Source organism: Coregonus clupeaformis, chromosome 7 (assembly GCF_020615455.1).
Source record: "Coregonus clupeaformis isolate EN_2021a chromosome 7, ASM2061545v1, whole genome shotgun sequence".
Lineage (NCBI taxonomy): Eukaryota > Metazoa > Chordata > Actinopteri > Salmoniformes > Salmonidae > Coregonus > Coregonus clupeaformis.
The window spans coordinates 8,500,957-8,528,898 of record NC_059198.1 but is presented as its reverse complement, the minus strand read 5'-3'; the positions used below and the strand labels follow the sequence as shown (position 1 = coordinate 8,528,898).

General features: G+C 46.1%; 2 protein-coding genes across 5 annotated transcripts; one reads left to right on the top strand and one right to left on the bottom strand.

Annotated features, from left to right (window-relative positions):
* The first annotated feature begins 1,045 nt into the window (after positions 1-1,045).
* On the top strand, positions 1,046-20,376 carry LOC121568925 (branched-chain-amino-acid aminotransferase, cytosolic-like). Of its 3 annotated transcripts, none has more exons than XM_041879407.2 (11): positions 1,046-1,141; positions 13,618-13,689; positions 14,171-14,371; positions 14,857-14,967; positions 15,080-15,199; positions 15,390-15,553; positions 16,068-16,210; positions 18,982-19,067; positions 19,205-19,345; positions 19,440-19,514; positions 19,682-20,376. In XM_041879407.2, the coding sequence occupies exons 1-11, from the start codon at positions 1,082-1,084 to the stop codon at positions 19,721-19,723; spliced, it is 1,215 nt and encodes a 404-aa protein (XP_041735341.2). In that variant the 5' UTR covers positions 1,046-1,081; the 3' UTR covers positions 19,724-20,376. The 3 variants fall into 3 exon arrangements, with proteins under 3 accessions (XP_041735341.2, XP_045077536.1, XP_041735340.2); XM_041879406.2 differs by lacking the exon at positions 1,046-1,141 and adding an exon at positions 1,465-1,559; XM_045221601.1 differs by lacking the exons at positions 1,046-1,141; positions 18,982-19,067 and adding an exon at positions 1,464-1,559.
* Positions 20,377-23,499: 3,123 nt separating this feature from the next.
* LOC121568928 (interferon-induced 35 kDa protein homolog) lies at positions 23,500-27,268 on the bottom strand. Of its 2 annotated transcripts, none has more exons than XM_041879412.2 (10): positions 27,206-27,268; positions 26,667-26,703; positions 26,493-26,573; positions 26,170-26,328; positions 25,868-25,984; positions 25,602-25,749; positions 25,419-25,528; positions 25,079-25,262; positions 24,802-24,911; positions 23,500-24,330 (listed from the first exon to the last, which is right to left on the bottom strand). In XM_041879412.2, exons 2-10 carry the CDS (start codon positions 26,676-26,678, stop codon positions 24,121-24,123), a joined length of 1,131 nt encoding a protein of 376 aa, XP_041735346.2. In that variant the 5' UTR covers positions 26,679-26,703; positions 27,206-27,268; the 3' UTR covers positions 23,500-24,120. The 2 variants fall into 2 exon arrangements, with proteins under 2 accessions (XP_041735346.2, XP_041735345.2); XM_041879411.2 differs by having other exon boundaries at positions 27,146-27,216.
* Between the last annotated feature and the right edge of the window lie 674 nt (positions 27,269-27,942).

Genomic DNA, 27,942 nt, shown 5'->3' with positions numbered 1-27,942 from the left:
TTCCAGTGTTAATTCTAAATTGTAACTATTTTGCACTATGGCCTATTTATTGCCTTACCTCCATAATTTACTACATTCGCACACACTGTATATATATATTTTCTGTTGTTTTTTTGACTTTATGTTTTTTTTACCCCATATGTAACTGTGTTGTTGTTTTTATCGCACTGCTTTGCTTTATCTTGGCCAGGTCGCAGTTGTAAATGAGAACTTGTTCTCAACTGGCTTACCTGGTTAAATAAAGGTGAAATTAAAAAATTTAAAAAAGGACTCATAATGGCTATAACTCGTTTTGGCATGGTCATTGCCATTGAGGGCTTCCACCATTTTATAGTAGTCAACTGGGTGGGGATTCCTTTGAGTTGGGAGCAATCAGCCAATAAAGAAGAAGAAGATTGACTACTTTGAAATGGAGATAGCCTCAATGGTGCTGCCCATTCGGTCACAGACGCGATAAAGGCAAAGATACAAGGATGAGTCCTCTATCTATCTTTATGGCTTGTTGGTCACATGCGTATCTGCCCTTTCATTGGCTAGAATGGTCCCACCTGATATCGCCTATTCACGCCTATCTTCCACCTTTGAGGACATGCATTTCTATTGTTAGAGTTGCCACTTGACTATCTTGTCAATATAATAGACAATCTTTGTGGACACGGTATTGGACAATGCAAGTGTGCTGAATGCTGATGGACAACATTGGCATGTAAAGAAAACGAAAGGGTTCAACATATTATTCTTAAATAGATTTAGACAATAATACAGGAGAAATTATGCATTATATAACAAATACACTTCTAAACGACGGTTACGTTGTAGCATTTAAATGTCCATCCCACCGAAAGCACGACGTCCAATCAAATAACAAGATTGCTACAACTCCCCGTTCGTGGACCAATCGTGGGCATCTCCACTCTTTTGTGTTTTGAACTTGATTAACCCCGTTTATTCGAACCCATCTAACGCTGTCTGTTTTGTCCAACCATATGGCAGGGATTCGTCACGCCTATTTCATCTTTAACCCACTGCTGTGCTGACTATTATCATCTTCCATTATCATTTGCTGTATCTTTTAATAACAATGAATTCAGTGTTCATACTAGCATGTCTTCGGAGGACATCTTTATTATTTCGTGTAAAGGTAAAATAGCCTGCTATTGAAATTTAATGGAATTTGCAAACATATTCTTACACAATTTACCAATGAAATATATGAAAAAATATAGAAGAAATATATATCAGATATTAATTTGGACATGGTTGGTGTTTTATTATTTTAATCTCAAGATCTGTGCAAACTATAACGTTGTTGTCTTGTGTCGTAGCGCGGAAATTGCGCCAAGAGGGGACCACCAAAAAAATTATGCACGCATGACGTAAGTCGCTTTGGAAGTTTAATGATATATATTATATATATTATATTATAATTATTATTATTATTATATATTGTGCCAAGGTCCAATCCGGAACGCAAAGGACCAATGCTCTCAGAATTTGCTCCCACACGGACACATTTACCATTCATAAGCTACGTAGCGGCGATGGCAACTCTGAGGACGGTGAGTCCAAAGATCACACTCTTATATCACTATTGTCTGTTTATCTCGATCGTCTCTGTAAATAGTTAACAATGTGGGGCAAGTAAGAGTTAATAGACCTCCACTATTTACTTTTTAAACTGATGTGCTACTAGTCCCGCACTGCTTCACCTTCAGTCTATCATCAGCTAACGTTACACAGGCGCAGCTAGCTAGTAGTAATGTTAGCTAGCAGCTAACAGTAGTACGATTAGTTACCGAAGTGTAACTCCAGTTCTATGAGTGGAGCGGAGCCCCATAGGGGAGCTCTGCTCCTAGTGGTTTACCCTCTGCCCTAAGGCAGCAGCAGCCTGAGACAAAATTATGCACACACCTACAGCCAATATGAGTACAGGTGTCCCTATAAGAGGGGGTGCCTCCCCTCAATCAGCCTCCCGAGATATTTTTCTTCAGCGAGACTAGAGAGGGTCGGCAGGGCCTTAAGTCCTATGGGGCTCCGCTCCACTCATAGAACTGGAGTTACACTCCGGTAACTAATCGTTCTATATCGTGGAGCTCTGCTCCTAGTGGTTTAAGGCGGAGCGTAGCGCTCCAAAATGTACTCCCTGCCGAGCCTAACACTTCCCATCGAAACGAGAAAGTCAAGCCTAGCAATGGCTGCAACCGAGTCCCGCAGTACTGCAACTAAAAACCCCTACGGGCGTCACAATATACTGCGTCATCGGTTAAAAGACCCGCCCCACCTAGTCCAATGGCAATGCCAATGACTACATTTACATTTACTTCATTTAGCAGACGCTCTTATCCAGAGCGACTTACAGTTAGTGAGTGCATACTGGCCCCCCGTGGGAATCGAACCCACAACCCTGGCGTTGCAAACACCATGCTCTACCAACTGAGCTACATCCCTGCTGGCCATTCCCTCCCCTACCTAGGACGACGCTGGGCCAATTCAAAAATCAAATCAAATCAAATCAAATTTTATTGGTCACATGCGCCGAATACAACAGGTGCAGACATTACAGTGAAATGCTTACTTACAGCCCTTAACCAACAGTGCATTTATTTTAAACAAAAAAAGTAAGAATAAAACAACAACAAAAAAAAGTGTTGAGAAAAAAAGAGCAGAAGTAAAATAAAGTGACAGTAGGGAGGCTATATATACAGGGGGGTACCGTTGCAGAGTCAATGTGCGGGGGCACCGGCTAGTTGAGGTAGTTGAGGTAATATGTACATGTGGGTAGAGTTAAAGTGACTATGCATAAATACTTAACAGAGTAGCAGCAGCGTAAAAGGATGGGGTGGGGGGCAGTGCAAATAGTCCGGGTAGCCATGATTAGCTGTTCAGGAGTCTTATGGCTTGGGGGTAGAAGCTGTTGAGAAGTCTTTTGGACCTAGACTTGGCACTCCGGTACCGCTTGCCGTGCGGTAGCAGAGAGAACAGTCTATGACTAGGGTGGCTGGAGTCTTTGACAATTTTGAGGGCCTTCCTCTGACACCGCCTGGTATAGAGGTCCTGGATGGCAGGGAAGCTTTGCCCCAGTGATGTACTGGGCGTCACGCACTACCCTCTGTAGTGCCTTGCGGTCAGAGGCCAAGCAGTTGCCATACCAGGCGGTGATGCAACCAGTCAGGATGCTCTCGATGGTGCAGCTGTAGATTTTTTTGAGGATCTGAGGACCCATGCCAAATCTTTTTAGTCTCCTGAGGGGGAATAGGCTTTGTCGTGCCCTCTTCACGACTGTCTTGGTGTGTTTGGACCATGATAGTTCGTTGGTGATGTGGACACCAAGGAACTTGAAGCTCTCAACCTGTTCCACTACAGCCCCGTCGATGAGAATGGGGGGCGTGCTCAGTCCTCTTTTTTTCCTGTAGTCCACAATCATCTCCTTTGTCTTGGTCACGTTGAGGGGAGAGGTTGTTGTCCTGGCACCACACGGCCAGATCTCTGACCTCCTCCCTATAGGCTGTCTCATCGTTGTCGGTGATCAGGCCTACCACTGTTGTGTCGTCGGCAAACTTAATGATGGTGTTGGAGTCGTGCCTGGCCATGCAGTCATGGGTGAACAGAGAGTACAGGAGGGGGACTGAGCACGCACCCCTGAGGGGCCCCCGTGTTGAGGATCAGTGTGGCAGATGTGTTGTTACCTACCCTTACCACCTGGGGGCGGCCCGTCAGGAAGTCCAGGATCCAGTTGCAGAGGGAGGTGTTTAGTCCCAGGATCCTTAGCTTAGTGATGAGCTTAGAGGGCACTATGGTGTTGAATGCTGAGCTGTAGTCAATGAATAGCATTCTCACGTAGGTGTTCCTCTTGTCCAGGTGGGAAAGGGCAGTGTGGAGTGCGATAGAGATTGCATCATCTGTGGATCTGTTGAGGGCGGTATGCAAATTGGAGTGGGTCTAGGGTTTCTGGGATTATGCTGTTGATGTGAGCCATGACCAGTCTTTCAAAGCACTTCATGGCTACAGACGTCAGTGCTACGGGTCGGTAGTCATTTAGGCAGGTTATCTTAGAGTTCTTGGGCACGGGGACTATGGTGGTCTGCTTGAAACATGTTGGTATTACAGACTCAGTCAGGGACATGTTGAAAATGTCAGTGAAGACACTTGCCAGTTGGTCAGCACATGCTCGGAGTACACGTCCTGGTAATCCGTCTGGCCCTGCGGCCTTGTGAATGTTGACCTGCTTAAAAGTCTTACTCACATCGGCTACGGAGAGCGTGATCACATAGTCATCCGGAACAGCTGGTGCTCTCATGCATGCTTCAGTGTTGCTTGCCTCGAAGCGAGCATAGAAGTGGTTTAGCTCGTCTGGTAGGCTTGTGTCACTGGGCAGCTCGCGGCTGTGCTTCCCTTTGTAGTCTGTAATAGTTTTCAAGCCCTGCCACATCCGACGAGCGTCAGAGCCAGTGTAGTATGATTCAATCTTAGACCTGTATTGACTCTTTGCCTGTTTGATGGTTCGTCGGAGGTCATAGCGGGATTTCTTATAAGCGTCCGGGTTAGAGTCCTGTTCCTTGAAAGCGGCAGCTCTACCCTTTAGCTCAGTGCGGATGTTTCCTGTAATCCATGGCTTCTGGTTGGGGTATGTACGTACGGTCACTGTGGGGACGACATCATCGATGCACTTATTGATGAAGCCAGTGACTGATGTGGTGTACTCCTCAATGCTGTCTGAAGAATCCCGGAACATGTTCCAGTCTGTGCTAGCAAAACAGTCCTGTAGCTTAGCATCTGCGTCATCTGACCACTTTTTTATTAACCGAATCACTGGTGCTTCCTGCTTCAGTTTTTGCTTATAAGCAGGAATCAGGAGGATAGAGTTATGGTCAGATTTGCCAAATGGAGGGCGAGGGAGAGCTTTGTATGCGTCTCTGTGTGTGGAGTAAAGGTGGTCTAGAGTTTTTTTCCCTCTGGTTGCACATTTAACATGCTGGTAGAAATTAGGTAGAACGGATTTAAGTTTCCCTGCATTAAAGTCCCCGGCCACTAGGAGCGCTGCATCTGGATGAGCGTTTTCCTGTTGATTAATGGCCTTGTACAACTCATTCAGTGCAATCTTAATGCCAGCATTGGTTTGTGGTGGTAAATAGACAGCTATGAAAAATATAGATGAAAACTCTCTTGGTAAATAGTGTGGTCTACAGCTTATCATAAGATACTCTACCTCAGGCGAGCAAAACCTCGAGACTTCCTTAGTATTTGATTTTGTGCACCAGCTGTTGTTTACAAATATACACAGACCGCCACCCCCTTGTCTTACCAGAGTCAGCCGTTCTGTCCTGCCGATGTAGCGTATAGCCTGCTAGCTGAATGTTACCATTGTTGTCGTTCAGCCACGACTCCGTGAAACATAAGATATTACAGTTTTTAATGTCCCGTTGGTAGGATAACCGTAATCTTAAATCGTCCATTTTATTCTCAAAAGCTTGAACGTTGGCTAATAGGATTGATGGAAGAGGCAGTTTACTCGCTCGCCGTCGGATCCTTACAAGGCACCCGGATCTGCGTCCCGCGATATCTCCGTCTCTTCCTCACGCCGAATGACGGGGATTTGGGCCTTGTCGGGTGTCTGTATGATATCCTTCGCGGCCGCCTCGTTGAAGAAAAAATCTTCGTCCAATGCGAGGTGAGTAATCGCTGTCCTGATATCCAGAAGCTCTTTTTGGTTATAAGAGACGATGGCAGAAACATTATGTACAAAATAAATTACAAATAACGCGGAAAAACACACATAATAGTACAATTGGTTAGAGGGCTGTAAAACGGCAGCCATCTTCTCCGGCGCTGTTTAGGTATTCTCAATTGTGCGCCGCCCCATGGGTCTCCCGGTCGCGGCCGGCTATGACAGAGCCTGGATTTGAACCAGGATCTCTAGTGGCACAGCTAGCACTGAGATGCAGTGCCTTAGACCACTGCGCCACTCGGGAGGTTGGACTAGTGGGCAGATCACCAGAATAGAAGCCATACTAATCTGTACTAGCAGATAGATGTGCCTCAATATCCTGTGAAAACACTACCGACCACTAATGGAATGACAACCAAGTGTCACTCTACATTGTAAACGCGGTAGACCGCCTCACTCACTCAATGGAATCCCAGAGATTAGTGGGCAGGAACAAAAACATGAGTCATACTAACTGAACAAGCAGATAGATGACCTCACATTCTGTTAATCAACGCATGCCTCTACTGTACTGACCCTGTCAGTCAGGATTCATGCCACAAAATATGTTTTCTTATCCAAAGCGGACCTGATGGAAACCCTGTCCATAGTCCTGCTTTTCCCTCTCTTCCTAACTCCAGATCTCCCTTCAGCTATGCTGAGTACAGACCGAGCCAAAGAGTTAGAAAACACATCTGTCAAAAACACGTCTTTCTAACCAAAGCGGGCCTGATGGAAACCTGTGTCCACAGTCCTGTTTCTCCTCTCTTTCTTGCTCAAGATCTCCCTTCAGCCACGCTGAGTACAGATCGAGCCAGAGAATTAGAAGACATATCTAAGAGATAGAAACGGATAAATGGAGACGGCGTCGACCAGGATGCTGCTCTACAGATATCCTCTACTCCTGTTCCTCTAAAAAGGGCAGTAGAAGCCGCTACTCCACGAGTGGAGTGAGCTCTGATACCCTGAGGCAATTGCCGCCCTGCTACCTCATAAGCTGTCTCAATGCCTTCACAAAGCCAGTGAGACAGCCTCTGTTTTGAAAGTGGTCTACCTAGTGCAGCCGCACCGTGACACACAAACAACTGAGGCGATGACCTAATCGCTGCTGTGCGCTCGACGTAACACGCCAAAGCGCGTACCGGGCACAGGCGATGGAGCTTCTCCTCACTCCTCTCTCTATGAGGAGGAGGAGAAAAAGCCCACAGCTCCACGGTCTGTGGCCTATATGAACTCTTAATAACCTTAGGCACAAATGCCGGGTTAGGACGTAACACTGCTCTGCTCAGGTCACCATTGATGGCCAGGCCGTCAGGTCTCGTCGAAAGAGCACACAAATCACTGACCCGCTTAGCTGTAGTCAAAGCGAGCAACAGTGCTGTCTTGATAGACAGCATCTTGAGGGGTATTTGATTCAATGGCTCGAACGGCGACTTACATAGCGCTTCGAGTACCAAAGCCAAATCCCACTGAGGAAGCGTGACTCTAGGTGTTGGCCTAAGTCGCCGCGTTCCTAATAGGAAGCGTTTCACTAGAGGGTGACTAAAGACATTGTCTCTGCCAAAACCCTCATGACAAGCTGAAATCGCTGCTGCAAACCCTCTAATCGTGGCAGGCGATTATTGCTTATCAAACAGGAGCTGCAGAAAAGAGAGAATACTCTCCACCTGACAGCTCATGGGGTCCACACCTTGTGTGACACACCATCGTGAAAACACGTTCCATCTACTGGCATACATCTTAGAAGTGGAACTGGCACGTGAACCCTGTATGGTCCTGATCACTGCATCAGATAACCCACGGCGCTCTAGCCTGTCCCTCTCAGCAGCCAGGCCTTCAGTGGTTGGCCGATTATGGGCAATTTCCCTATCGTGCCAGCCGCCTGAGACAACGCGTCCCGTCGATGTGGAATTGGCCAAGGTGGCGCAATCAACATCTGACTCATCTCCGCAAACCACGGAGCCCCCGGGCGATCGGGCGCTATCAGTATCACTGACAGCCCCCTGACCTCACCCTGGCTAGCAGTGGGAGAATGCAGGACAGCGGAGGGAATGCATACAGGAGAACTCTCGGCCACGGTTGGTGCGCAAAGGCGTCCCTTCCCAGTGGCGGTTCGTCCTGTTCCCTCAGAGAGAACCACAGAGGACATTTCGCGTTCACGCGTGACGCGAATAGGTCCATCTCGGCTCTCCCGAATTGTTCCCAAATCTGGAGAACAATGTCTGGATGCAGACACCACTCGTCGTCTCGAGGACCCCCTCTTGACATGAGGTCTGCTCCTACGTTCAAGTAGCCCGGAATGTGTGCTGCTCTCAATGAGCGAAGGTGCTCGTGAGCCCACAGCCACAATTCCTCTGCCGCCCGATGGAGAGCAGGAGACCTGACTCCACCCTGGCGATTTATGTGGGCTACTGTGGCCCGGTTGTCTGACCAGACCAGCACATCGCGACCCCGAAGGGTAGACGCGAAGTGGGTCAGAACCAGTCGAACCGTTTCCAACTCCAGGAGGTTGATGTGACGACCTGATTGAGGCCACACACCTCCTATCGCTTGTGTCTGACATGTCCCTCCCCATCCCGTCAGGGACGCATCCGTGAATACTGGGATGTGAGAGGACACCTTTCCTATCGGGACTCCGTGCGTGAGAACGCGCGAGTTTCTCCAATAGTTTAGGTCTGCACTGAGCGAGAGGGGAACCACCACCAACCGATGACGTTGACGCAATGGGTCTAGTCTTAGTTGGGCGAACCATCGCTGCGTCCTGCGCATGTGCAGGAGTCCCAGTGGAACCACAGAGTGGGCTGACGACATGAGACCCAAAAGTGACATGATCGACAGCGCCGTCACCGTGTGATTCGGACGACACTTCCTTAGGGCTAGCAACAAGGCTACCCTTCGGGGGTCCGAAATTCGAGCCCTCATCCTCACAGTGTCTAGCTGTATCCCCAGGTAGACAATCTGATGAGTGGGCCAGGGCGTGCTCTTTTTCCAATTCACAGCGAACCCCAGACTTGTGAGATGCATCACTGTCTGTGCTGTGTGAGTGATCGCCAGCTCTGCCGACGGGGCGAGAACCAGTAGGTCGTCCAGGTAGGCTAGTAGCCGTATTCCCTGACGACGCAACGGCTCCAATGCCGCCTCCACACACTTGGAAAATGTGCGAGGTGCCAGGGCGTACCCAAATGGCATCCTCGTGTATTCGTACGCCACCCCTTGAAAGGCGAACCGCAGAAACTTCCTGTGACGCGGCTGAACCGGCACATGAAAGTACGCGTCCTTTAGGTCTATGTTCGTACAAAAGTCCCCTCTCTGGACACATTCCAGCAGACGTTTTGTCGTTAGCATTTGGAAGGGCCGTTTGGTTATGCTCTCGTTGAGAATGCGTAAATCCAAAATCGGCCTCACTCCCCCCGTCTTTTTGGGTACTAGGAAATAAGGCGAATATAGCCCTTTGTTCCTTTGCTCCCGGGGAACTACTGTCACCGCCTCCTTCGCCAAAAGTTCCGTAATCTCTGTCATCAGAGCGGCCACTTTGTCTGGCGTTTTCATCACCGTCTCCACCACTCCCCTGAACGGGGGTGGGATCCGGTGGAATTGGAGAGCATAACCCTTCTGCAACGTCTGTTCTAGCCAGCGTGAGAGGGTGCAGCTTCTTCGCCACTGCCAGCAATGCAGAGAAAGTGGCTGGGCGCAAAGCTGTGGTGCATCCAGTAGGAAGGACCTGTATTCCTCTATGGCCCTTACCGCCACTGTTCCCCAACATTGAAGTGGTGGAACAGCCCAAGGTGGGCCTCCCGTGAAAGGGAGAGGAAATGCGTTCTGAGAAAGAAAGAGGAGTAGGGATGTCGGTTAAACCCGTAACCGTCGTATTCCTGCCCTCCTTGAACGCATCGCGGGTCTGAATTGCACTGACCGAGGCCACAGCCTGCGGCAGGGCACCATCCCCAGCAAGCGATTGCGTCATCTTAGGTGACTGCAATTCGCTATCAGAGCCCTTCACTACAGTACTCCTAGAAGTCTGTAGTATGAGGTCTCTATGAGGTAAAACAAGGCGGCGCCTTGATACCTTCTTAACTTTCACCTTCTGTGTGTGTTCAACTCTGCACCCCTGGTGGGTTGATTCACGCTCAGTGTGGTGAGTACTGGCTCGTTCTGTCAGGGGAGCTGATACTTTGGTTATACCCATAACGCTAGTAATCCTGCCCTCCGTGAACGTAGCATGGGTCTGAATCGTATTAACCGAGACCTTGGTCTGCGATAATGCGCCGTCCCCAGATAGCTGCTGTGTTACAATGCCTGGGGGCGCCGATACTCTGGGCACCTTGGTGACCGCGGTAATCAGGCCCTCCGTGAACGCAGCATGGGTCTGGCTCGCTACTAGTGGAGACCTTAGTCTGTACTAGTGCGCCATCCCAAATAGCGGCTGCGTCCTCATGTCAGAATCTGACCGGGACTGCTGCCTTCTATGTAAAGCACTTCTTATACGTGAAGTGTGATGTGACGACCTGATTGAGGTCTTCTGGATACCTACTCTTAGTGCCTGTTCAGCAACGCACCCTCGGTGGGCTGAACGGCTCTTAGAGTGGTAAGGAAGAGAGGGTGAGATTTGAACGCTCTCGGACGTATTATGGAAAAGAGGCTCTTTTTTGACAAAGTCAGGTGGAGCCAACTCTTTATTAAACACATCAACAAAAGCATTTACATCAGCACCCGTCCCTTCAACCGAAGGGTGGGGGGAACAGTGGGCGCGTTCGACACCATCGATGCGTCCTCCATCCTCTCCCCGCGTCCCGTCACGTACGCCTCCTCTTGCCTCCCTTGGAGGGCCAGGTCGGCGTCCTCGTCACCCTCCCTCGCCGGCTGTAGTGGGGCTACCGTAGCTGCTGGGAGGGCCGAGCCCGCTCCCTTGCTGCTCGTGGCCGCCGGATGACGCCGATTACGCCGCCTCGTCGTAGACCCCGGTCTACTTAGAGGGGCGGAGGTAGATGGCCTTTGGGGAGGAGGGGGGCCGAGTCGTCCTGCCAACGGCAGGTGCTTGGCCAACTGCTTCTTCTCCTCCTCCAACTTCGAAAAACGCTCCGTTGCCTCTTTGACTGCGACCCCAAAGAGGCCGTCGTCAGAGAGGGGGGCGTTCAAGAGAGACGTCCTGTCTGCCTCTTTCATGGAAGTCAAAGACAACCAGAGGTGTCGTTCCCCGACCACCGAAGTGGCCATGGATCTCCCCGCGCAGACTGCGGACGCCTGTGTAAGGTGGAGTATGGCGCCAGAAATTCTGGACGCCTCCTCCACCTCCTCCGGTGCCATCTCTGTCTTACCCGTGGTTAAACGGGACAGAGAGGCCGCCAAGAGGGCAATGTTGTTAGCTGCTGCTACAGCTTGGGCTCCCAACCCAAAAGACTTCTCTAACAGCGACGCTGTGAGTCGGTCCTTCTGGGATGGCAACGTGGCCTTCTTGGAAGAGGGCCAAGGGCTCGAACCCAGTACGAGACACGCCGCCATGGCGCTCTCTAACCTGGGGATTCCCTGACCCTGAAGCCTTCCTTCCACTCTCGTGAATGGGAGATACGCTTTTACAGGCGAACGCGCCGCTAAAGGTGCCTCCCACTAGCCTCCAACGTACCTAGCCAAAGAAGGCATGGCAGGAGCCACTGGCTCTGCCGCCTTCCTTGGCCTGGAATAAGGACCGCCCTCCATCATATCAACCTCCGGTGCGGAGGGAAGAGGGGGCAGCTCTATTGCCAGCCGTTGAGCAGCTCTCTCAATGAGACCCGGAAAATCCGCTCTCAGAGAGGCTGCAGCGAAAGAGAGAGCTTCTGATCTCTCAGAGCTCGTATCCCCTTCGCTATAGGGACTACAAGCCCTCTCGCTCTCCAAAGGAAAGGGGGCTTGAAAGTATGAGGGACAGGGTCCGACTGTTCCATTGGAATGCCAGACCCTTCCTCAAAATCCCCATCTTCCCCCGAGTCTGCGCCGTCGGACGACGCCTCTGAAGCAGAGGCTAGTATCGACAACACATCCTCAAGGGAGATGTCCTCCCTGAAAAACGCCCAACGCTGCTTCCTCTCCTTTAAAGAAAGGAGGGGCGCAGGAGGCGCAATTGAGGGACTGCAGACGCCTTCCTTGGCATGCTGGGATCCCAAACACACGAAACATAAGTCGTGGTGGTCACCGGCCGCCATGGAAGTGCATCTGCACTGAGCTCTGAAAAAGAGCTTTTGGGGGTGGAAATTCTCCCGGTGTGCTCATTTAGACGACGTTGATGACTGGAATATCAACGGCGTTTTGTCCCTGAGTCTTCGTAGCTTCGTCTCTTCTTGGCTCTTCAGTCTAGTCATCCAGTCGCTGAAGAAAAAGGGAGGCTGATTGAGGGGAGGCATCCCCTCTTATAGGGACACCTGTACTCCTATTGGCTGTAGGTGTGTGCATAATTTTGTCTCAGGCTGCTGCTGCCTTAGGGCAGAGGGTAAACCACTAGGAGCAGAGCTCCCCTATGGGGCGGAGCTCCACGATATAGAACTGCTTCTGGTAACGTTATTCAAGTTGGCAGTGTGGACATAAAGCGTGCAGTCACAGACGAAACTGTGTAATCGCCAGTAATCGGAGCGGGAGTGATAAATATATGTGTGGCGTTAAAAATACAATTGTAGCTAGGGCTAGTCGTAGCTAGCTTTCACAAATGTTCATTATCATGCAAAATAACAACGCAGCAATGAAGGTTTAGGCTGGATTACATTAATCCCAGTCTTTAGCCAGTCAGATCAACTACAGATTCAAGTTTTGAAATGTGAAGGTTGCTTTTTACTTTTGCATGGCAATAGTGTCAAGTTACGTTTCATTGTAAAGAGGTGGTGTTTCCCTAGAAATGGTATGCTTGTTATGGTATGCTTGTTTAGGCAAATCCCGCCTTATTTTAGCTCATTGGTCACCATAGCAACACCCACCCGTAGTATGCGCTCCAGCAGGTATATCTCACTGGTCATCCCCAAAGCCAACACCGCCATTCCTTCCAGTTCTCTGCTGCCAATGACTGGAACGAATTGCAAAAATCTCTGAAGCTGGAGACACTTATCTCCCTCACTAACTTTAAGCATCAGTTGTCAGAGCACCTTACCGATCACTGCACCTGTACACAGCCCATCTGAAATTAGCCCAGCCAACTACCTCATCCCTATATTGTTATTTATTTTTGCTCATTTGCACCCCAGTATCTCTATTTGCACATCATCTCTTGCACATCTATCATTCCAGTGTTAATACTAAATTGTAATTATTTTGCACTATAGTCTATTTATTGCCTTACCTCCATAACTTGCTACATTTGCACACACGGTATATATATTTTCTGTTGTATTTTTGACTTTATGTTTTGTTTACCCCATATGTAACTCTGTGTTGTTGTTTTTATCGCACTGCTTTGCTTTATCTTGGCCAGGTCGCAGTTGTAAATGAGAACTTGTTCTCAACTGGCTTACCTGGTTAAATAAAGGTGAAATAAAAATAAATTATGAGTTGTTTGCCACGTCTCCAACACACAAACACACTCTCTCAGGATACCTTCACCAGACAGGCCAAAACAAATTTGAAGTTAACTATTAGAATAATACTTCCTCTTCTATAGCTCTGTACCACTATGGAGCTGTGGCTCAAGCTGTCCCTCACACACACCACAGACATAGTGCAGGTACTGAACAGAACACACACACTCAGGCCAGACACGTTTGGTGCTTTGCTGGTTCACATCTATCCAGAGTGACAACATTGTCACCTTGGCTGAGAAGGCAGGTTTCCAATGTGGGAGTAGATTGTATTACAATGCTCTTAATAGGTTCTTTATCATAATGTGAATTCTGGTCGCTGATATTCTTTTAACTTTGTCAGGATTATTAAATGTAGTGTTTTCTCTGGTTTATTAGGCACTTCATGGACGGTTCATTCAAGCCATCCCCTTCTCCTTGGGGTCGTTGCGGTTTGCCAGCTCATTCAAGGTAATATATAAAGGAGAAGTAATGACCAGACACTGAAACAGTTTCCTGTCTCATTGTATTACTCTCTATTGTCTGAGTCATCACAACCCCCAGCACAGGAGGTTTTTAGGAGCTTGGCATGACTCTAAAGGCACGGCCTGTTTAAGAGGCCTGCTGAAGCTTGTTTACAGGCAGAAGTAAGTGTCATTTGGCACCAGTCCAGTAGCCCACCAGTCAGCCCAGGGCTCTTTTGATCTAACTTTTTCTTAGTCCACCACGTGACTCTGTACCCTTTCTTCCCTTCTCTCACTTCCTTGCGCTTTGATTATTTAATTAAGTTTAATTGAAGTGCTTAATTGGCTCCCAAGACCAACATTAATTTCCGCTCAAAGCATGCCCTTTCAATTACAATAAAGAAAATCATTGTGTTCGGCCCTCGCTCTGTTCCTTTCCCCCTGTCTGTCCGTCTGTCTCTTTTGCTCCGCCCCTCTTCCTCTCTCAGGCCGCAGACCTCACTATCGAGCACAACACTGCGGGGAAGCCCAAGCCAGACCCCGCCTCCCTGGTGTTTGGCAAACAGTTCTCTGATCACATGCTGACCATCTATTGGTCAGAGAAAGCAGGCTGGAAGGTTCCACAGATCAAGCCCTTTCAGAACCTGTCGTTGCACCCTGCCACCTCTGCCCTGCACTACTCCATAGAGGTGAGAGAAGGAGCCCCAGCCAAATGTCTCTCCTATGTCTGCACTATGTTAGCCTCGTGAAACCAGACTGACGTCGCCATAGTTCACATTCTGTTTCATAAACTAAATGTGAGCGCAGCAGTCAGTTTGCTTGATGAGGCTAGCATTATGTCTTACTAAGCCGTCTTTCCTTGATACAAGTCACCTAGCTTATTCTTTTATTTTTTATTTTACCTTTATTTAACTAGGCAAGTCAGTTAAGAACAAATTCTTATTTACAATGACGGCCTACACCGGCCAAACCCGGACGACACTGGGCCAATTGTGCGCCGCCCTATGGGACTCCCAATGACGGCCGGTTGTGATACAGCCTGGAATCGAACCAGGGGGTCTGTAGTGATGCCTCAAGCACTGAGATGCAGTGCCTTAGACGGCTGCCCCACTTGGACAGAGATGGTTAATTCTGTCAGATGTATGAACAGTGTGTCTGTGTCTGTCTCACTCAGCTATTTGAGGGCATGAAGGCGTTCAGAGGGGTAGACAACCACATCCGTCTGTTCAGACCCAACCTGAACATGGATAGAATGCACCGCAGTGCTGACCGCAGCTGTCTCCCTGTGAGTATCTCTCAGACCTGGTCCTGAAGGACTCCATGTAAATGCTGGTTTTCCACTCAACTGAACTGAACCAAGTTGTTATAGGTTCTCTGTCCCTCCCATCTCTGTGTAGTTGTTTGATAAGGTGGAGCTGTTGGAGTGCATTAGGAAGCTGGTGGAGGTAGACCAGGAGTGGGTCCCCTACTCCCTAGAAGCCAGCCTCTATATAAGACCCACCTTCATTGGCATTGAGGTGAGCACTGCTCCCCCTCTCACAGACACAGGAAACAGTCTCCATGGTTTCACATTTAATGATCATCATATCAATTTTTTTACCATCTACACTTAGGCCCAGGTAGTGACATAGAGCGGTCACTGTGTCCTCCAGTAACACCTCCAGTAACACTCTTCTCCTTCCTCCTCCCTCTCCCTCCTGGCCTCAGCCTTCCCTGGGTGTGTCGAGGGCCAGCCAAGCCCTACTATTTTGCATCGTGGGTCCTGTAGGGCCCTACTTTACCACAGGGGCCTTCAGCCCAGTCTCTCTGCTGGCAGACCCAGGCTACGTCAGGGCCTGGAGAGGGGGGGTCGGAGCCTACAAGATGGGGGGGTGAGTATCACACTAACACACACACACACACTTCCAAGTAGAAGTGACTCAACAATTTGCGAAAGCAACAATTGGAATTTCCGAAAAACGAGACAGTGGTTTCTTAATAGCTTATTGGCTATATAACAACTCTTATATAACACCATGGAATTATCAAGATATGGTCTGACTCTGGGGCCCCACGTTTACTTCTGAATAGAGAATGCTTGAGGCTTATAATGTAATTGTTTAGCTATTTTAACCATGTGGATTCCTTTAGATTACAAAATGTTGGCTGCATCCTGGATGTTAGCTGAACATTAACTCAATGTCCTGTCTGTCCTCTGGTAGCCATGTTGCTTTGACCTCTCTCACAAGGTCAGCTCCCCCAGCAGGAGGAGCTGTTTATGAGGGTTGGGTGTCTCCAAGGGAGCTGCCTGCTGAGATGAAATATTCCACCACCCCTCCTCTCTCTCCCGTGTCTATTCCTCCCTTTCACTCTCTTACTTTCCGTCTCTCTCCCTCTCTCTGTCAGTAACTATGGGCCTACTATAGCAGTGCAGAATGAGGCTATAAAGCAGGGCTGTCAGCAGGTCCTGTGGCTGTATGGAGAGCAGGAGGAGATCACAGAGGTCGGCACCATGAACCTCTTCATCTACTGGACGAATGAGGGAGGAGGTCTGTTTGACTATCTCTAGTCTGTACAGTGCCTTCAGAAAGTATTCTCACCCCTTGGCTTTTTCCACATTTTGTTGTGTTATAGCCTGAATTTAAAATGTCTTAAATTGAGATTTTGTCACTAGCATACCCCATAATATCAAAGTAAATTAATTACAAATGAAAAGCTGAAATTGGTCAATAAGGATTCAACCCCTTTGTTATGGCAAGCCTAAATAAGTTCAGGAGTAAAATGTGTTTAACAATAATAATAGTGTTTAACATGATTTTTGAATTACTTCCTCATCTCTGTACACCACACATGCAATTATCTGTAAGGTCCCTCAGTCGAGCAGTGAATTTCAAACACAGATTCAACCACAAAGACTAGGGAGGTTTTCCAATTCCTCGCAAAGAAGGGCACCTATTGATAAATGGGTAAAAATATAAAAGCAGACATTGAATATTCCTTTGCGCATGGTGAAGTTATTAATTACACTTTGGATGGTGTATCAATATACCCAGTCGCTGGGTATATTGACTTTAAAACAGTTACAGAGTTTAATGGCTGTGATAGGAGAAATTAGGATGGATCAACAACATTGTAGTTACTCCACAATACTAACCTAATTGACAGAGTGAAAAGAAGGAAGCCTGTACAGAAATTATTTATTCAAAAACATGCATCCTGTTTGCAACAAGGCACTAAAGTAATACTGCAAAATGTGGCAAAGAAAGTAACTTTTTTTTCCTGAATACAAAGTGTTATGTTTGGGGCAAATCTAATACAACACATAACTGAGTACCACTCTCCATATTTTCAAGCATAGTGGTGGCTGCATCATGTTATGGGTATGCTTGTAATTGTTAAGGACTGGGGAGGTTTTCGGAATAAAAAAGAAATGCAATGGAGCTAAGCACAGGCAAAATCCTAGAGGAAAACTTGGTTGTCTGCTTTCCACCAGACACTGGGAGATGGATTCACCTTTCAGCAGGACAATAAACTAAAACACAACGCCAAATCTACACTGGAGTTGTTTACAGTGAATGTTTCTTGAGTGGCCGAGTTGCAGTTTTGACTTAAATCTACTTGAAAATATATGGCAAGACCTTAAAATGGTTGTCTAGCAATGATCAGCAACCAATTTGACAGAGCTTGAAGAATTTTGAAAAGAATAATGGGCAAAAGCTCTTAGAGACTTACCCAGAAAGACTCACTAACAGCTGTAATCGCTTCCAAAGGTGCTTCTACAAAGTATTGACTCGGGTGTGAATACTTATGTAAATGAGATATTTCTGTATCAATTATCAATTTTGAATTCAGGCTGTAACACAATTTTTTGGGGGAATACGTCAAGGGGTATGAATACTTTCTGAAGACACTGTATGTCTGTTTGATTGTCTCTAGTCTGTATGCCTGACTGTCTCTAGTCTGTATGCCTGACTGTCTCTAGTCTGTATGTGTGACTGTCTTTAGTCTGTATGCGTGACTGTCTCTAGACTGTATGCCTGACTGTCTCTAGTCTGTATGCGTGACTGTCTCTAGTCTGTATGCGTGACTGTCTCTAGACTGTATGCCTGACTGTCTCTAGACTGTATGCCTGACTGTCTCTAGACTGTATGCCTGACTGTCTCTAGACTGTATGCCTGACTGTCTCTAGACTGTATGCCTGACTGTCTCTAGACTGTATGCCTGACTGTCTCTAGTCTGTATGTCTGACTGTCTAGACTGTATGCCTGACTGTCTCTAGTCTGTATGTCTGACTGTCTCTAGACTGTATGCCTGACTGTCTCTAGACTGTATGCCTGACTGTCTCTAGTCTGTATGTCTGACTGTCTCTAGACTGTATGCCTGACTGTCTCTAGTCTGTATGTCTGACTGTCTCTAGACTGTATGCCTGACTGTCTCTAGACTGTATGCCTGACTGTCTCTAGTCTGTATGTCTGACTGTCTCTAGTCTGTATGTCTGACTGTCTCTAGCCTATATACCTGACTGTCTCTAGTCTATATGCCTGTCTCTAGTCTGTATGTCTGACTGTCTCTAGTCTGTATGTCTGACTGTCTCTAGTCTGTATGCCTGACTGTCTCTAGTCTGTATGTCTGACTGTCTAGTCTGTATGTCTGACTGTCTCTAGTCTGTATGTCTGACTGTCTCTAGTCTGTATGTCTGACTGTCTCTAGTCTGTATGTCTGACTGTCTCTAGTCTGTATGCCTGACTGTCTCTAGTCTGTATGTCTGACTGTCTCTAGTCTGTATGCCTGTGCTTGTGTTTGCTTAGTGTCTGACTAGACTGTCAATCTAGGCCAGGGCTTCCCAACCCTCTTCCTGGAGATCTACTGTCCTGTAGGTTTTCAGTCCAACCCTAATTTAGCATATCTGATTCAGCTAGTTAAGGTATTGTTGAGCAGCTAATAAGTAGAATCAGGTGTGTTAAATTGGGGTTGGACTGAAAACCCACAGGACGGTAGATCTCCAGGAAGAGGGTTGGGCAGCCCTGATCTAGGCTGTATCAATGCTTCCCCCTATTGGTTGTTAATGTCTCTTCATCTGGATATGGTGAATTATGTTAAACTCCAAACAACTGTGTATAGCTTATGTACACAGTCCTGTGTAGCTCAGTTGGTAGAGCATGGCGTTTGCAACGCCAGGTTTGTGGGTTCGATTCCCATGGGGGGCCAGTATGAAAATGTATGCACTCACTAACTGTAAGTCGCTCTGGATAAGAGCGTCTGCTAAATGACTAAAATGTCAAATGTATGTGAGTAAGAGTACCTGTTTGTTTGTATGCAGAGAGAGAGTTGCTGACTCCTCCTCTAGATGGCATCATTCTCCCAGGAGTCACCAGACAGTGTCTGCTGGACCTGGCCAGAGAATGGGTAAGTAGGGATTAGTTATTTGAGAACGGATAGAGGATTTAAGACCATTGTAATCCATTGACATAGGTGGTTAGAATAATTATTTTATTGGAATTATAGTGATGCACAGTCATACTGACTTGTTTTGTTTCCTTCAGGGAGAGTTCAAAGTGACGGAGCGCACCATGGGCATGAAGGAGCTGCTCGGTGCTTTGGATTCAGGCAAGATTACGGAGGTGTTTGGTGCCGGGACGGCCTGTGTCGTCTGTCCCGTCGGCAGCCTGCTCTACAAAGGAAAGGTAACCACAAGTCTTGGTGTATTTACATTTTTCTGAAACCCTTTTGATTTGCCCTCAAACAAAATGCTCCAGATGATATTCTCCCCCCCCCCAGACATACCAAATTCCTACCATGCAGAATGGTCCAGACCTGGCCAAGCGATTCCACAAAGAGCTGACGGACATTCAGGTAAGCAGCTCTGCCCTAATGCTTGCTTTGACCCTTTAAACAGAGTACTTCTCTCAGATATTAATTTTAACTAAATACATTTTGTCTGCTCTAAGCAACAAAATAAAGATTTTGCTCTTTTTTCGCCACTCTTCACTTCTCCTGGCGCCATCCACTCCTTTACTCAGTATGGACGGAAACAGAGTGAATGGGCACCACTGGTCGTTTAATTGGCAGATTGCACATGCCAATCATATCGCGACTAGTCCTCCACTCCATCTTCAAGACCAGCAGCTTCACCACAACCCATAATGCACTCCCTTTGATAGGCTGGCTGACCGGCAGAGATGAACAGGTCACGTCTGTTACTCTTGGTGTTTCTGCATGGACTTTTAAAGGGATAGGGTTAGTCTGTCATTAAAATGTTGGAACTTTCATGCAATCCCGACAGTTACACAATACTGTATAAGCAATGCTGTGAAACGTCCGCAGCTTCGGTAAAACCAACCTAGTCTAGTCTGTATTTCTGTATTAGGGGCAAAGTCATATTATTTTTCCTATTCAGTCCTTTATCATACTGTAGCACAGGTTACAGAAGAGGATCGTCCTCCAAGCTTTTTAATAGCACAATCACTACATGAGATGGCCTATAGGGTTGTATTGTTGTATTGATGTATTGTTGTAATAGTTTAAATATGCAATACGCACAACTATTGTAGGGTATTACTGGTAAGTTATGTTGGTCATTTGGTTTATTTGCAATATGGGAAGAACTTTTTACAGGTACTTAAAAGGAACACTCCCGAGTGGCTGTGCCACTAGAGATCCTGGTTCGAGTCCAGGCTCTGTCGCAGCCGGCCGCGACCGGGAGACACATGGGCGGCGCACAATTGGTCCAGCGTCGTCCAAGGTAGGGGAGGGTTTGGCCGGCAGGGATGTGGGTTCGTTTCCCACGGGGGGCCAGTATGAAAAATATATATACAGTGAGCTCCATAATTCATTGGACAGTGACCATTTTTTTGTTATTTTGGTTCTGTACTCTAGCACTTTTGAGTTTGAAAGGATGCAATGACAATGAGGGTGAAGTGCAGACTGTCAGCTTTAATTTGAGGGTATTTTCATACATGTCGGATGAACCGTTTAGAAATTATAGAAGCTTTTGTACATGGTCCCCCCCATGTTCGGGCATCAAAAAACATTGGACAGTTTAACATAATGTAGAATAAAGTAATCATTGTTAATATTTGGTCGCATATCCTTTGCATGCAATGACTGCTTGAAGTCTGTGATGCATTGACATCACCAGACGCTGGGTATCTTCCCTGGTGATGCTCTGCCAAGCCTGTACTGCAGCCATCTTCAGTTCCTGCTTGTTTCGGGGACTTATTGCCTTCAGTCTCCTCTTCAGCATGTAAAATGCATGTTCAATTGGATTCAGATCCGGTGATTGACTCGGCCAGTCAAGGATTTTCCACTTTTTGGCCATCAAAAACCCCTTCGTTGCTCTAGCAGTATGTTTAGGGTTATTGTCTTGTTGCATGATGAAGTGCCGTCCAATGAGTTTGGAGGCATTTGGTTTTATCTGAGCAGATAAAATATTTCTGTAGACTTCAGAATTCATTGTTCTACTTCTGTCTGCAGTCACATCATCGATGAAGACAAGTGAGCCTGTTCCACTGGCAGCCATACAGGCCCAAGCCATAACACCCCCTCCACCATGTTTCACGGATGAGGTGGTATGCTTTGGATCATGGGCATTTCTTATTTTCTCCACACTTTCCGTTTCCATCACTCTGGTACATGTTAATCTTTGTCTCATCTGTCCACAATACTTTTTTCCAGAACTCTTGGGGCTCTTTTTAGGTGCTTTTTAGCAAACTGTAATCTCGCCTTTCTGTTCTTCAGGCTTATAAGTGGTTTGCATCTTGTAGTGTACCCTCTGTAGTCCTGCTGATGTAGTCTTCTACGTATGGTAGACTTTGACACATCTACACCTGCATCCAGGAGAGTGTTTTTGATCTGTTGGGCTGTTGTCAGGGGGGTTTTCTTCACCATAGAGAGTATTCTCCGGTCATCCACTACAGTGGTCTTCCTCAGTCTACCGGGTCTTTTGACATAATTGAGTTCACCGGTTGTTTTTTTCTTGATAATAATGAACCAAACTGTTGACTTGGGCATGGCCAGGGTTTTTGCAATGTTCCTGATTGATTGATTTTCATTTCTGACCCTTATGACGGCCAGCTTCATTTGCATCGACACTGCTGTCTTCCTCATGTTGTCACACCCCAACAACAACCTCCAAAGGCAATAGCAAAGTCTAGAATCATTACTATTCATCAACAGCTCTCCTGCATTCACTAACGACACACATCTGTGAAGCCAATTTAACAAATACTTGTAGTACCTTAAAATGGGGGGACCATGTACAAAAGGTGCTGTCATTTCTAAACGGTTCATCTGATATGTATGAAAGTACCCTCAAATTAAAGCTGACAGTCTGCACTTCACCCTCATTGTCATTGTATCCTTTCAAACTCAAAGTGCTAGAGTACAGAACCAAATTAACAAACAAATGGTCACTGTCCAATGAATTATGGAGCTCACTGTATATTCCCTTTTATGCATTCACTAACTGTAAGTCGCTCTGGATAAGAGCGTCTGCTAAATGACTAAAATGTAAATGTGAAATGAACAATTGAGGCTGTTAGACATTTTCACTGGCTGACATCAGGATTGTGTTGACTGTACTGTTATTGTTAAGTGACTGTAGGAACAGATCAGATCAAAACCACGTCACAGGATTTGTTACTTTCTAAATGTCACAATATAACCTGAGGAAGTAGAATATTATTTAATATAATTAGGTTCTATCAGGCCAGGAATACAAATGTTTATACATACCATATTGACACCAGAGGTGCTTTTTAACAATCTCCTAGAAATGAGTTTACACTGACCTTAGTTTGATTTAAGTCAGGTGTGTGACTGAGCAGAAGAGAGAAAGTCATGTGATCGTTTGTGAGTGTCTCTTTCTGGATTGGAAAGATACCACTAAGAACGTGTTGTCGAAAGATTGAGATTAAAATGGAGAGGTCGAAGTGAACTCAAGCATGCACAGAGGTTAGCTATAGCTACATGATATACTTAAGCAATAAGGCACGAGGGGGTGTGGTATATGGCCAATATACCATGGCTAAGGGCTGTTCGTATGCACGACGCAACGAGTGCCTGGATTCAGCCCTTAGATGTGGTATATTGGTCATATACCACAAACCCCCGTGGTGTCTTATGGCTATTATAAACTGGTTAAACGTAATTAGAGCAGTAAAAATACATGTTTTGTCATACCTGTGGTATACCACGGCTGTCAGCCAATCAGCATTCAGGGCTCGAACAAACCAGTTTATAATGTAGACTTCAGAGTACGAGAGAGTGACCACTTTCAATAGATGCTATAGACTGTCCGTGACTTCTGCTCTAGGCCGTGTTAACCATTATGTAAACTTGTAACAATGAGTTTTTTTTTTAAAAGTATGTGGGTTTGACCTTTTTTGTTGTCAGTTGGAACTACCGTCTTCCCAATTATTTACTGTATATCCAGCTTTGTCCTCACCCTGCTGCTTTCCTTCATTCTCTTGGAATGTATTTGACTCTTTCATATCACTTGGTTCTCACCCCCCCTCCTAAGTGCCTGACTGAGTGAGTACTCTGTCGTCTTCCTGTGGATCTAACTTGTTTTTATAGTGGTTGCACTAGAGGCTATCCTGCTGGATCTTTGTGTTTTTGTTGTGGGACATTGTTACTCTACTTTGCTGTTACTAGATTTTTACAATAAACTCCATCTGTGTTCCATTATCTGACTGGGTGTGGTTTTGCTAAACTACTTGTACTGCTTTGACGCTCAAGCACTTTACTCGTTTAACTTCAATCTCTGACCAGTTTACGATCTCACATCGTCAGTGTAGTCCCTTTCTCAGTAATAATGAACGAACCACACACACTATCGTAATGTCTGACTTGGTCCATTGGACAGACTTTATTACAATCACTGATTCTACTGTACAGGATTGCTCATTCAATACTAAGAATGACAGAAAACAATAGCATATCATGAATATAGAACACTAAATAGTGACACCTTTAGAGAGCTGTAGATTACACATTCCTTCTAAACATTAACTTAAAGATATCTAGATTAGTCTTGTCAAGCATAATTCACATTTCTTTGGCAACTTAATTTTATGTATGCAGATCATTTTGTCACTGATGCCACATCTGAATGAAAAAAATTTAACCAAAAACATTACACCCAAAATGATCTGCATACATAATCAGAAATTGTAAATAAATAGATGTTCTATCAAATTATATGCAAAAACATTTTGTGTTTTGAAACAGGAAACCCAGAAAAGACAGGAAAATCTCAGACACTTGATATAAACTCATAGTCAAAAGCTTTGGCACAGTGCCAACCACTAAGAATGGCATTTGGTTGAAAAATTGTAACATCCTGATAGCAGGCCAGGATTAGATCCCCAGGCTGGATTTGACTGTGATCCTGTCCTGAGATGGGGTAGATGAGCGGCAATAAAAAGGTGTCTGAGCTCACTACCAGTGCCTGGCCCTATCACTGGCTCTGGTCTTCAGTGGGACAGTCCTCCTTGAACAGGGCCAGGGTGTGCTGCCCCATGGGGTTGTAGAGGAAGGCGTCCACCTCTCCCCCACCGTTACTGGTCTTCTGGAAGTGGATCTCCAGCAGGTCCTGCAGGTTCTCCTGCTCCATGATGGCAGGGATGCCAGTCAGCAGCACAGTACGCCCACACGCTGACAGCCGTGTCTGGTAGAGGGTACAGGGGCGAGGGGGGTCAGATTGGAGGATATCATTTTATTGCAGACAGCTTCTAGACACTAATGGTTGGACTAGCTTGTCTGTAAGTCCCAAACAATGAGTTGAGCACCTATTATCTAATGTATAGGGCCTTGAATTTTTCCAGGTGAGGTTATGTGGAAACCAACATGTAAGCGTTTACATGACTTTAGCTTAACCCTGGAATTATAATTGTATAACAATCCCATTGTAGTTGTAACTTTTAACCAAATGCGAATGGGCGCACGACCGCAGACTGATACTGTGTATGGTTTATAACATTACGCTCTGAATTGATGATTTCACTAGGCCTAAAGGTATTTCTGCTGATAGTGTAGTTGGCCTATGATAAATTGATTATTTTATAGCCTTAGTTATCAAGTATGGTTATCATGGAGTTAAAGGGATAAACTCAGGGCCATGAACATGAAATCTGCTTACCTGGAAACTTGTGATCTCTCCGTTCAGAAATGGAGTCACCTTCACACTGTGCTTCCTCCCTTTCTCAAACTCCACATCATGGTACTGCTTGTCAGTCAGGCCTTTGGCAACTGGTAAACAATGCACAGTCAGCTCAGTTAATCAAAAGTTGTACATTTCTCATTATATAAAGTCAGAAAGAATGGACAGAAATAACAGTATGATAAATTCATTAAGTCTGAGCTTTTTCCCTTTATGAGGAAAACTACATTTTCTGACAGGAACTTGACTTGCGTACCATTGTTTTCTGTGAAAGTGATGACCACGTTGCCAGAATCATGCAGCATGTCAGACTCTTCCACCTCCCCCCCTCCATTCTTGCGCTTGGCAAAGTGGATCTCCAGTTTGTCGAGCAAGCGGTCCTCCGCGACCTTCGGCAGGTTCGAAACCAGGACACGGCGGGAACATACCTCGGTGTCCATCTGAGGTAGAGAGACCGGTGCACACACACTAGTTCACACAAAGGAACGCAATGACGTACATGCAAATGAAATAAACTAACTGACGCTCTTCATAACACAGCCAAAGTCCCTGACACCTAGACACTAGTGAATGGAGATGGGTCTCTCTTGTTGTACCTCTACTTGACAGGGCACCAGCAGCTGTATGAGCTTGGCCTCCAGGGTGATGGCACAATCCCCGCCCAGATCCACCTTATGCTCCCTCAGGCTCAGGATCTTCTGGGCCACTGTGGAGGAAAGGAGGTATAATAACCACGGAAATAAAATAGGTGCTAAACAGAGTGAGGGTTTCGGTCTTACCTAGCTCTTCCTCAAAGGTGATCAGTGCAGTGCCCTCCTCCATTGGATACACTATGTGTGGCTTCACGTCAAAATTGAGTGCATTTGCTCCATCACCTGTCATTCCAGTGAACACAACCTTCTTTTCAGGCACTGCAGCAGTAGACACCTAAAACCAAGAGACACAATCTTCAATAGTCAACTAAATCTCACCACACCTACTACAGTACACAGCCACACCAAGAGTAATGATACATCTCCTTATTCGTTTTGGGTTGTGGCCATACATCAGTCTGCTGCTTGAGTTGGTGGGTGCTCTCCTCCTCAAGCTGCAGTTCCTCCTCTGCTCTCTGGATCTCCCTCTTCAGCCTGCTCTCCTCCTCATGCAGGGCGGCCATCTTCTTCTGCAGAGAAACATAAACGCCTATCAGTCATTCAGGCAGAATCCGAAACCTCTAACAAGACCTCCCTCAACCCCCCAAAAAGCCACTAAATATAGGAAAAGCTAAATATAGCGATATCCTAAGAAAGATCTAATTAAAATCCTAGTGTTGATGATCTTTGGTTAAGTGGTTGAGAGTTGTCATACCCTTTCAGAGTCCACATCCCTGGCTTGGTCACATTTATCCTCTTCCAAAGATGTCCTCAGTTTGACTGTGCGCTGTCTATACTGTTCAGCCAGGTCCACCTGCTCATCCCTGGCTCTGGACAAATCCTGCTGCTCCTTCAGCAGCTGGTTGTGTTGAACCTGAGAACACAGATAGATTATATGAGGCCCTTGAGCCATGGGCTACACTTACAAACCAAGGGAGTAAAAGATGCATGAATTATTCTACATACAGTAGACTAGGCCTCTATGTGCCAGCAGTATTTATTCTGCTATCAATGTTTCCTTTATTTGATCAAATATACCTTGCATTTGCTGATGGCAGTTATAATACCCTCCAAGATGTTTTGTGATCCATGGGCGTCTACCGTCACAAACGACAAATCCTGAAAAACAATTCCAACAGCATTCTGTGAGCGGCCTGTTGTTTATAAAAATTTAAATGACAGGTCTCATTGAAGATGGGATTTCCCTCTTACCTCAAACGACATGTCAATCGGAGAGGTTGACGCTAATCTGGAAAGAGAGTATAAAATGAAATGTCAAATGTGAAAGGCCCAATTTATGATGAAAAAGCCCCATACCAATGTAGGCTAAAATGTCTCCATTGACTAGTGTACGCTACAATGTTTCCTCTGACAGATCATTCACTTGAGATCAGTGTTTGATTACTGCGTAATATGATTTTATCAGATCGACATCCCACAACGCATAACATTTCTTTTACTTTCCTAGTATTTCTAAAATTGTAAAGTATTTTGAAAATCTAGTTTAAAGCTTTCGGTATTCATGTAGGCTACGCATTACTTTTCGAGTATGACAATCTAACTATCGACGTGTCAAACTACAACTAACCGTTCATTTGAAGTCTTTAAAAGCATGTCTAAACAATATCCAATCTATTTTAGAAAAACATTAAGTAATTTTTGAAGACAAGGAAGCGAAGTAAACCACTTACCACCACTGTTAAGTGTAATGGTGCGTCTTTCAGTTTCATTTTCGAATCATATTTCATTACCTTGATTAGATTTATCCGGTGAGCTAGTGGCTGGAAAACATGCATATCCATCCAGTAGCTTGGTGACCACTGCCATACTGATACAATTATAGACCAATAATGTGTGGAAATGGATATGAGCAAAATGGATACTGAACAAAAAATATAAATTAAAAAAGGAACAATTTTAAGGAAATCAGTCAATTTAAATAAATTAATTTTGCCCTAATCTATGGATTTCACATGGCTGGATGGGGGGCGCAGCCACACTGGGAGCCAGGCCCATCCAATCAGAATGTGTTTTACCGCTACTAAAGGGCTTTATTACTGACAGAAATACTCCCATTTCATCAGCTGTCCTGGTGGCTGATCTCAGACGATCCCGCAGGTGAAGAAGCCAGATGTGGAGCTCCTGGCCTGGCGCGGTTTGCGAGGCCAGTTGGATGTACTGCCAAATTCTCTAAAACGACATTGGAGGCAGCTTATGGTAGAGAAATAAACATTCAATTCTCTGTCAAAAGCTCTGGTGGAGATTCCTGCAGTCAGCATGCCAATTGCACGCTCCCTCAACTTGAGACACCTGTGGCATTGTGTTGTAACTAAACTGCATATTTTTGGTGGCCTTTTGTCCCCAGCACAAGGTGCACCTGTGTAATGATCATGCTGTTTAATCAACTTCTTGTTATTCCACACCTGTCAGATGGATGGATTATATTGACAAAGTAGGAATGCTCACTAACAGGGATGTAAACAAATTT

Coding starts and splice junctions, on each gene's coding strand:
- LOC121568925 (XM_041879406.2), top strand. CDS start 1,482: ATGCTCTCAGAATTTGCTCCCACACGGACACATTTACCATTCATAAGC. Junction 14,968..15,079: donor CTGACCGCAGCTGTCTCCCT/GTGAGTATCTCT, acceptor ATCTCTGTGTAG/TTGTTTGATAAGGTGGAGCT. Junction 16,211..18,981: donor CTGGACGAATGAGGGAGGAG/GTCTGTTTGACT, acceptor GTTTGTATGCAG/AGAGAGAGTTGCTGACTCCT.
- LOC121568928 (XM_041879412.2), bottom strand. Junction 25,750..25,867: donor AACTCAAGCAGCAGACTGAT/GTATGGCCACAA, acceptor TCTTGGTTTTAG/GTGTCTACTGCTGCAGTGCC. Junction 25,529..25,601: donor CACCTTTGAGGAAGAGCTAG/GTAAGACCGAAA, acceptor TTTCCTCCACAG/TGGCCCAGAAGATCCTGAGC.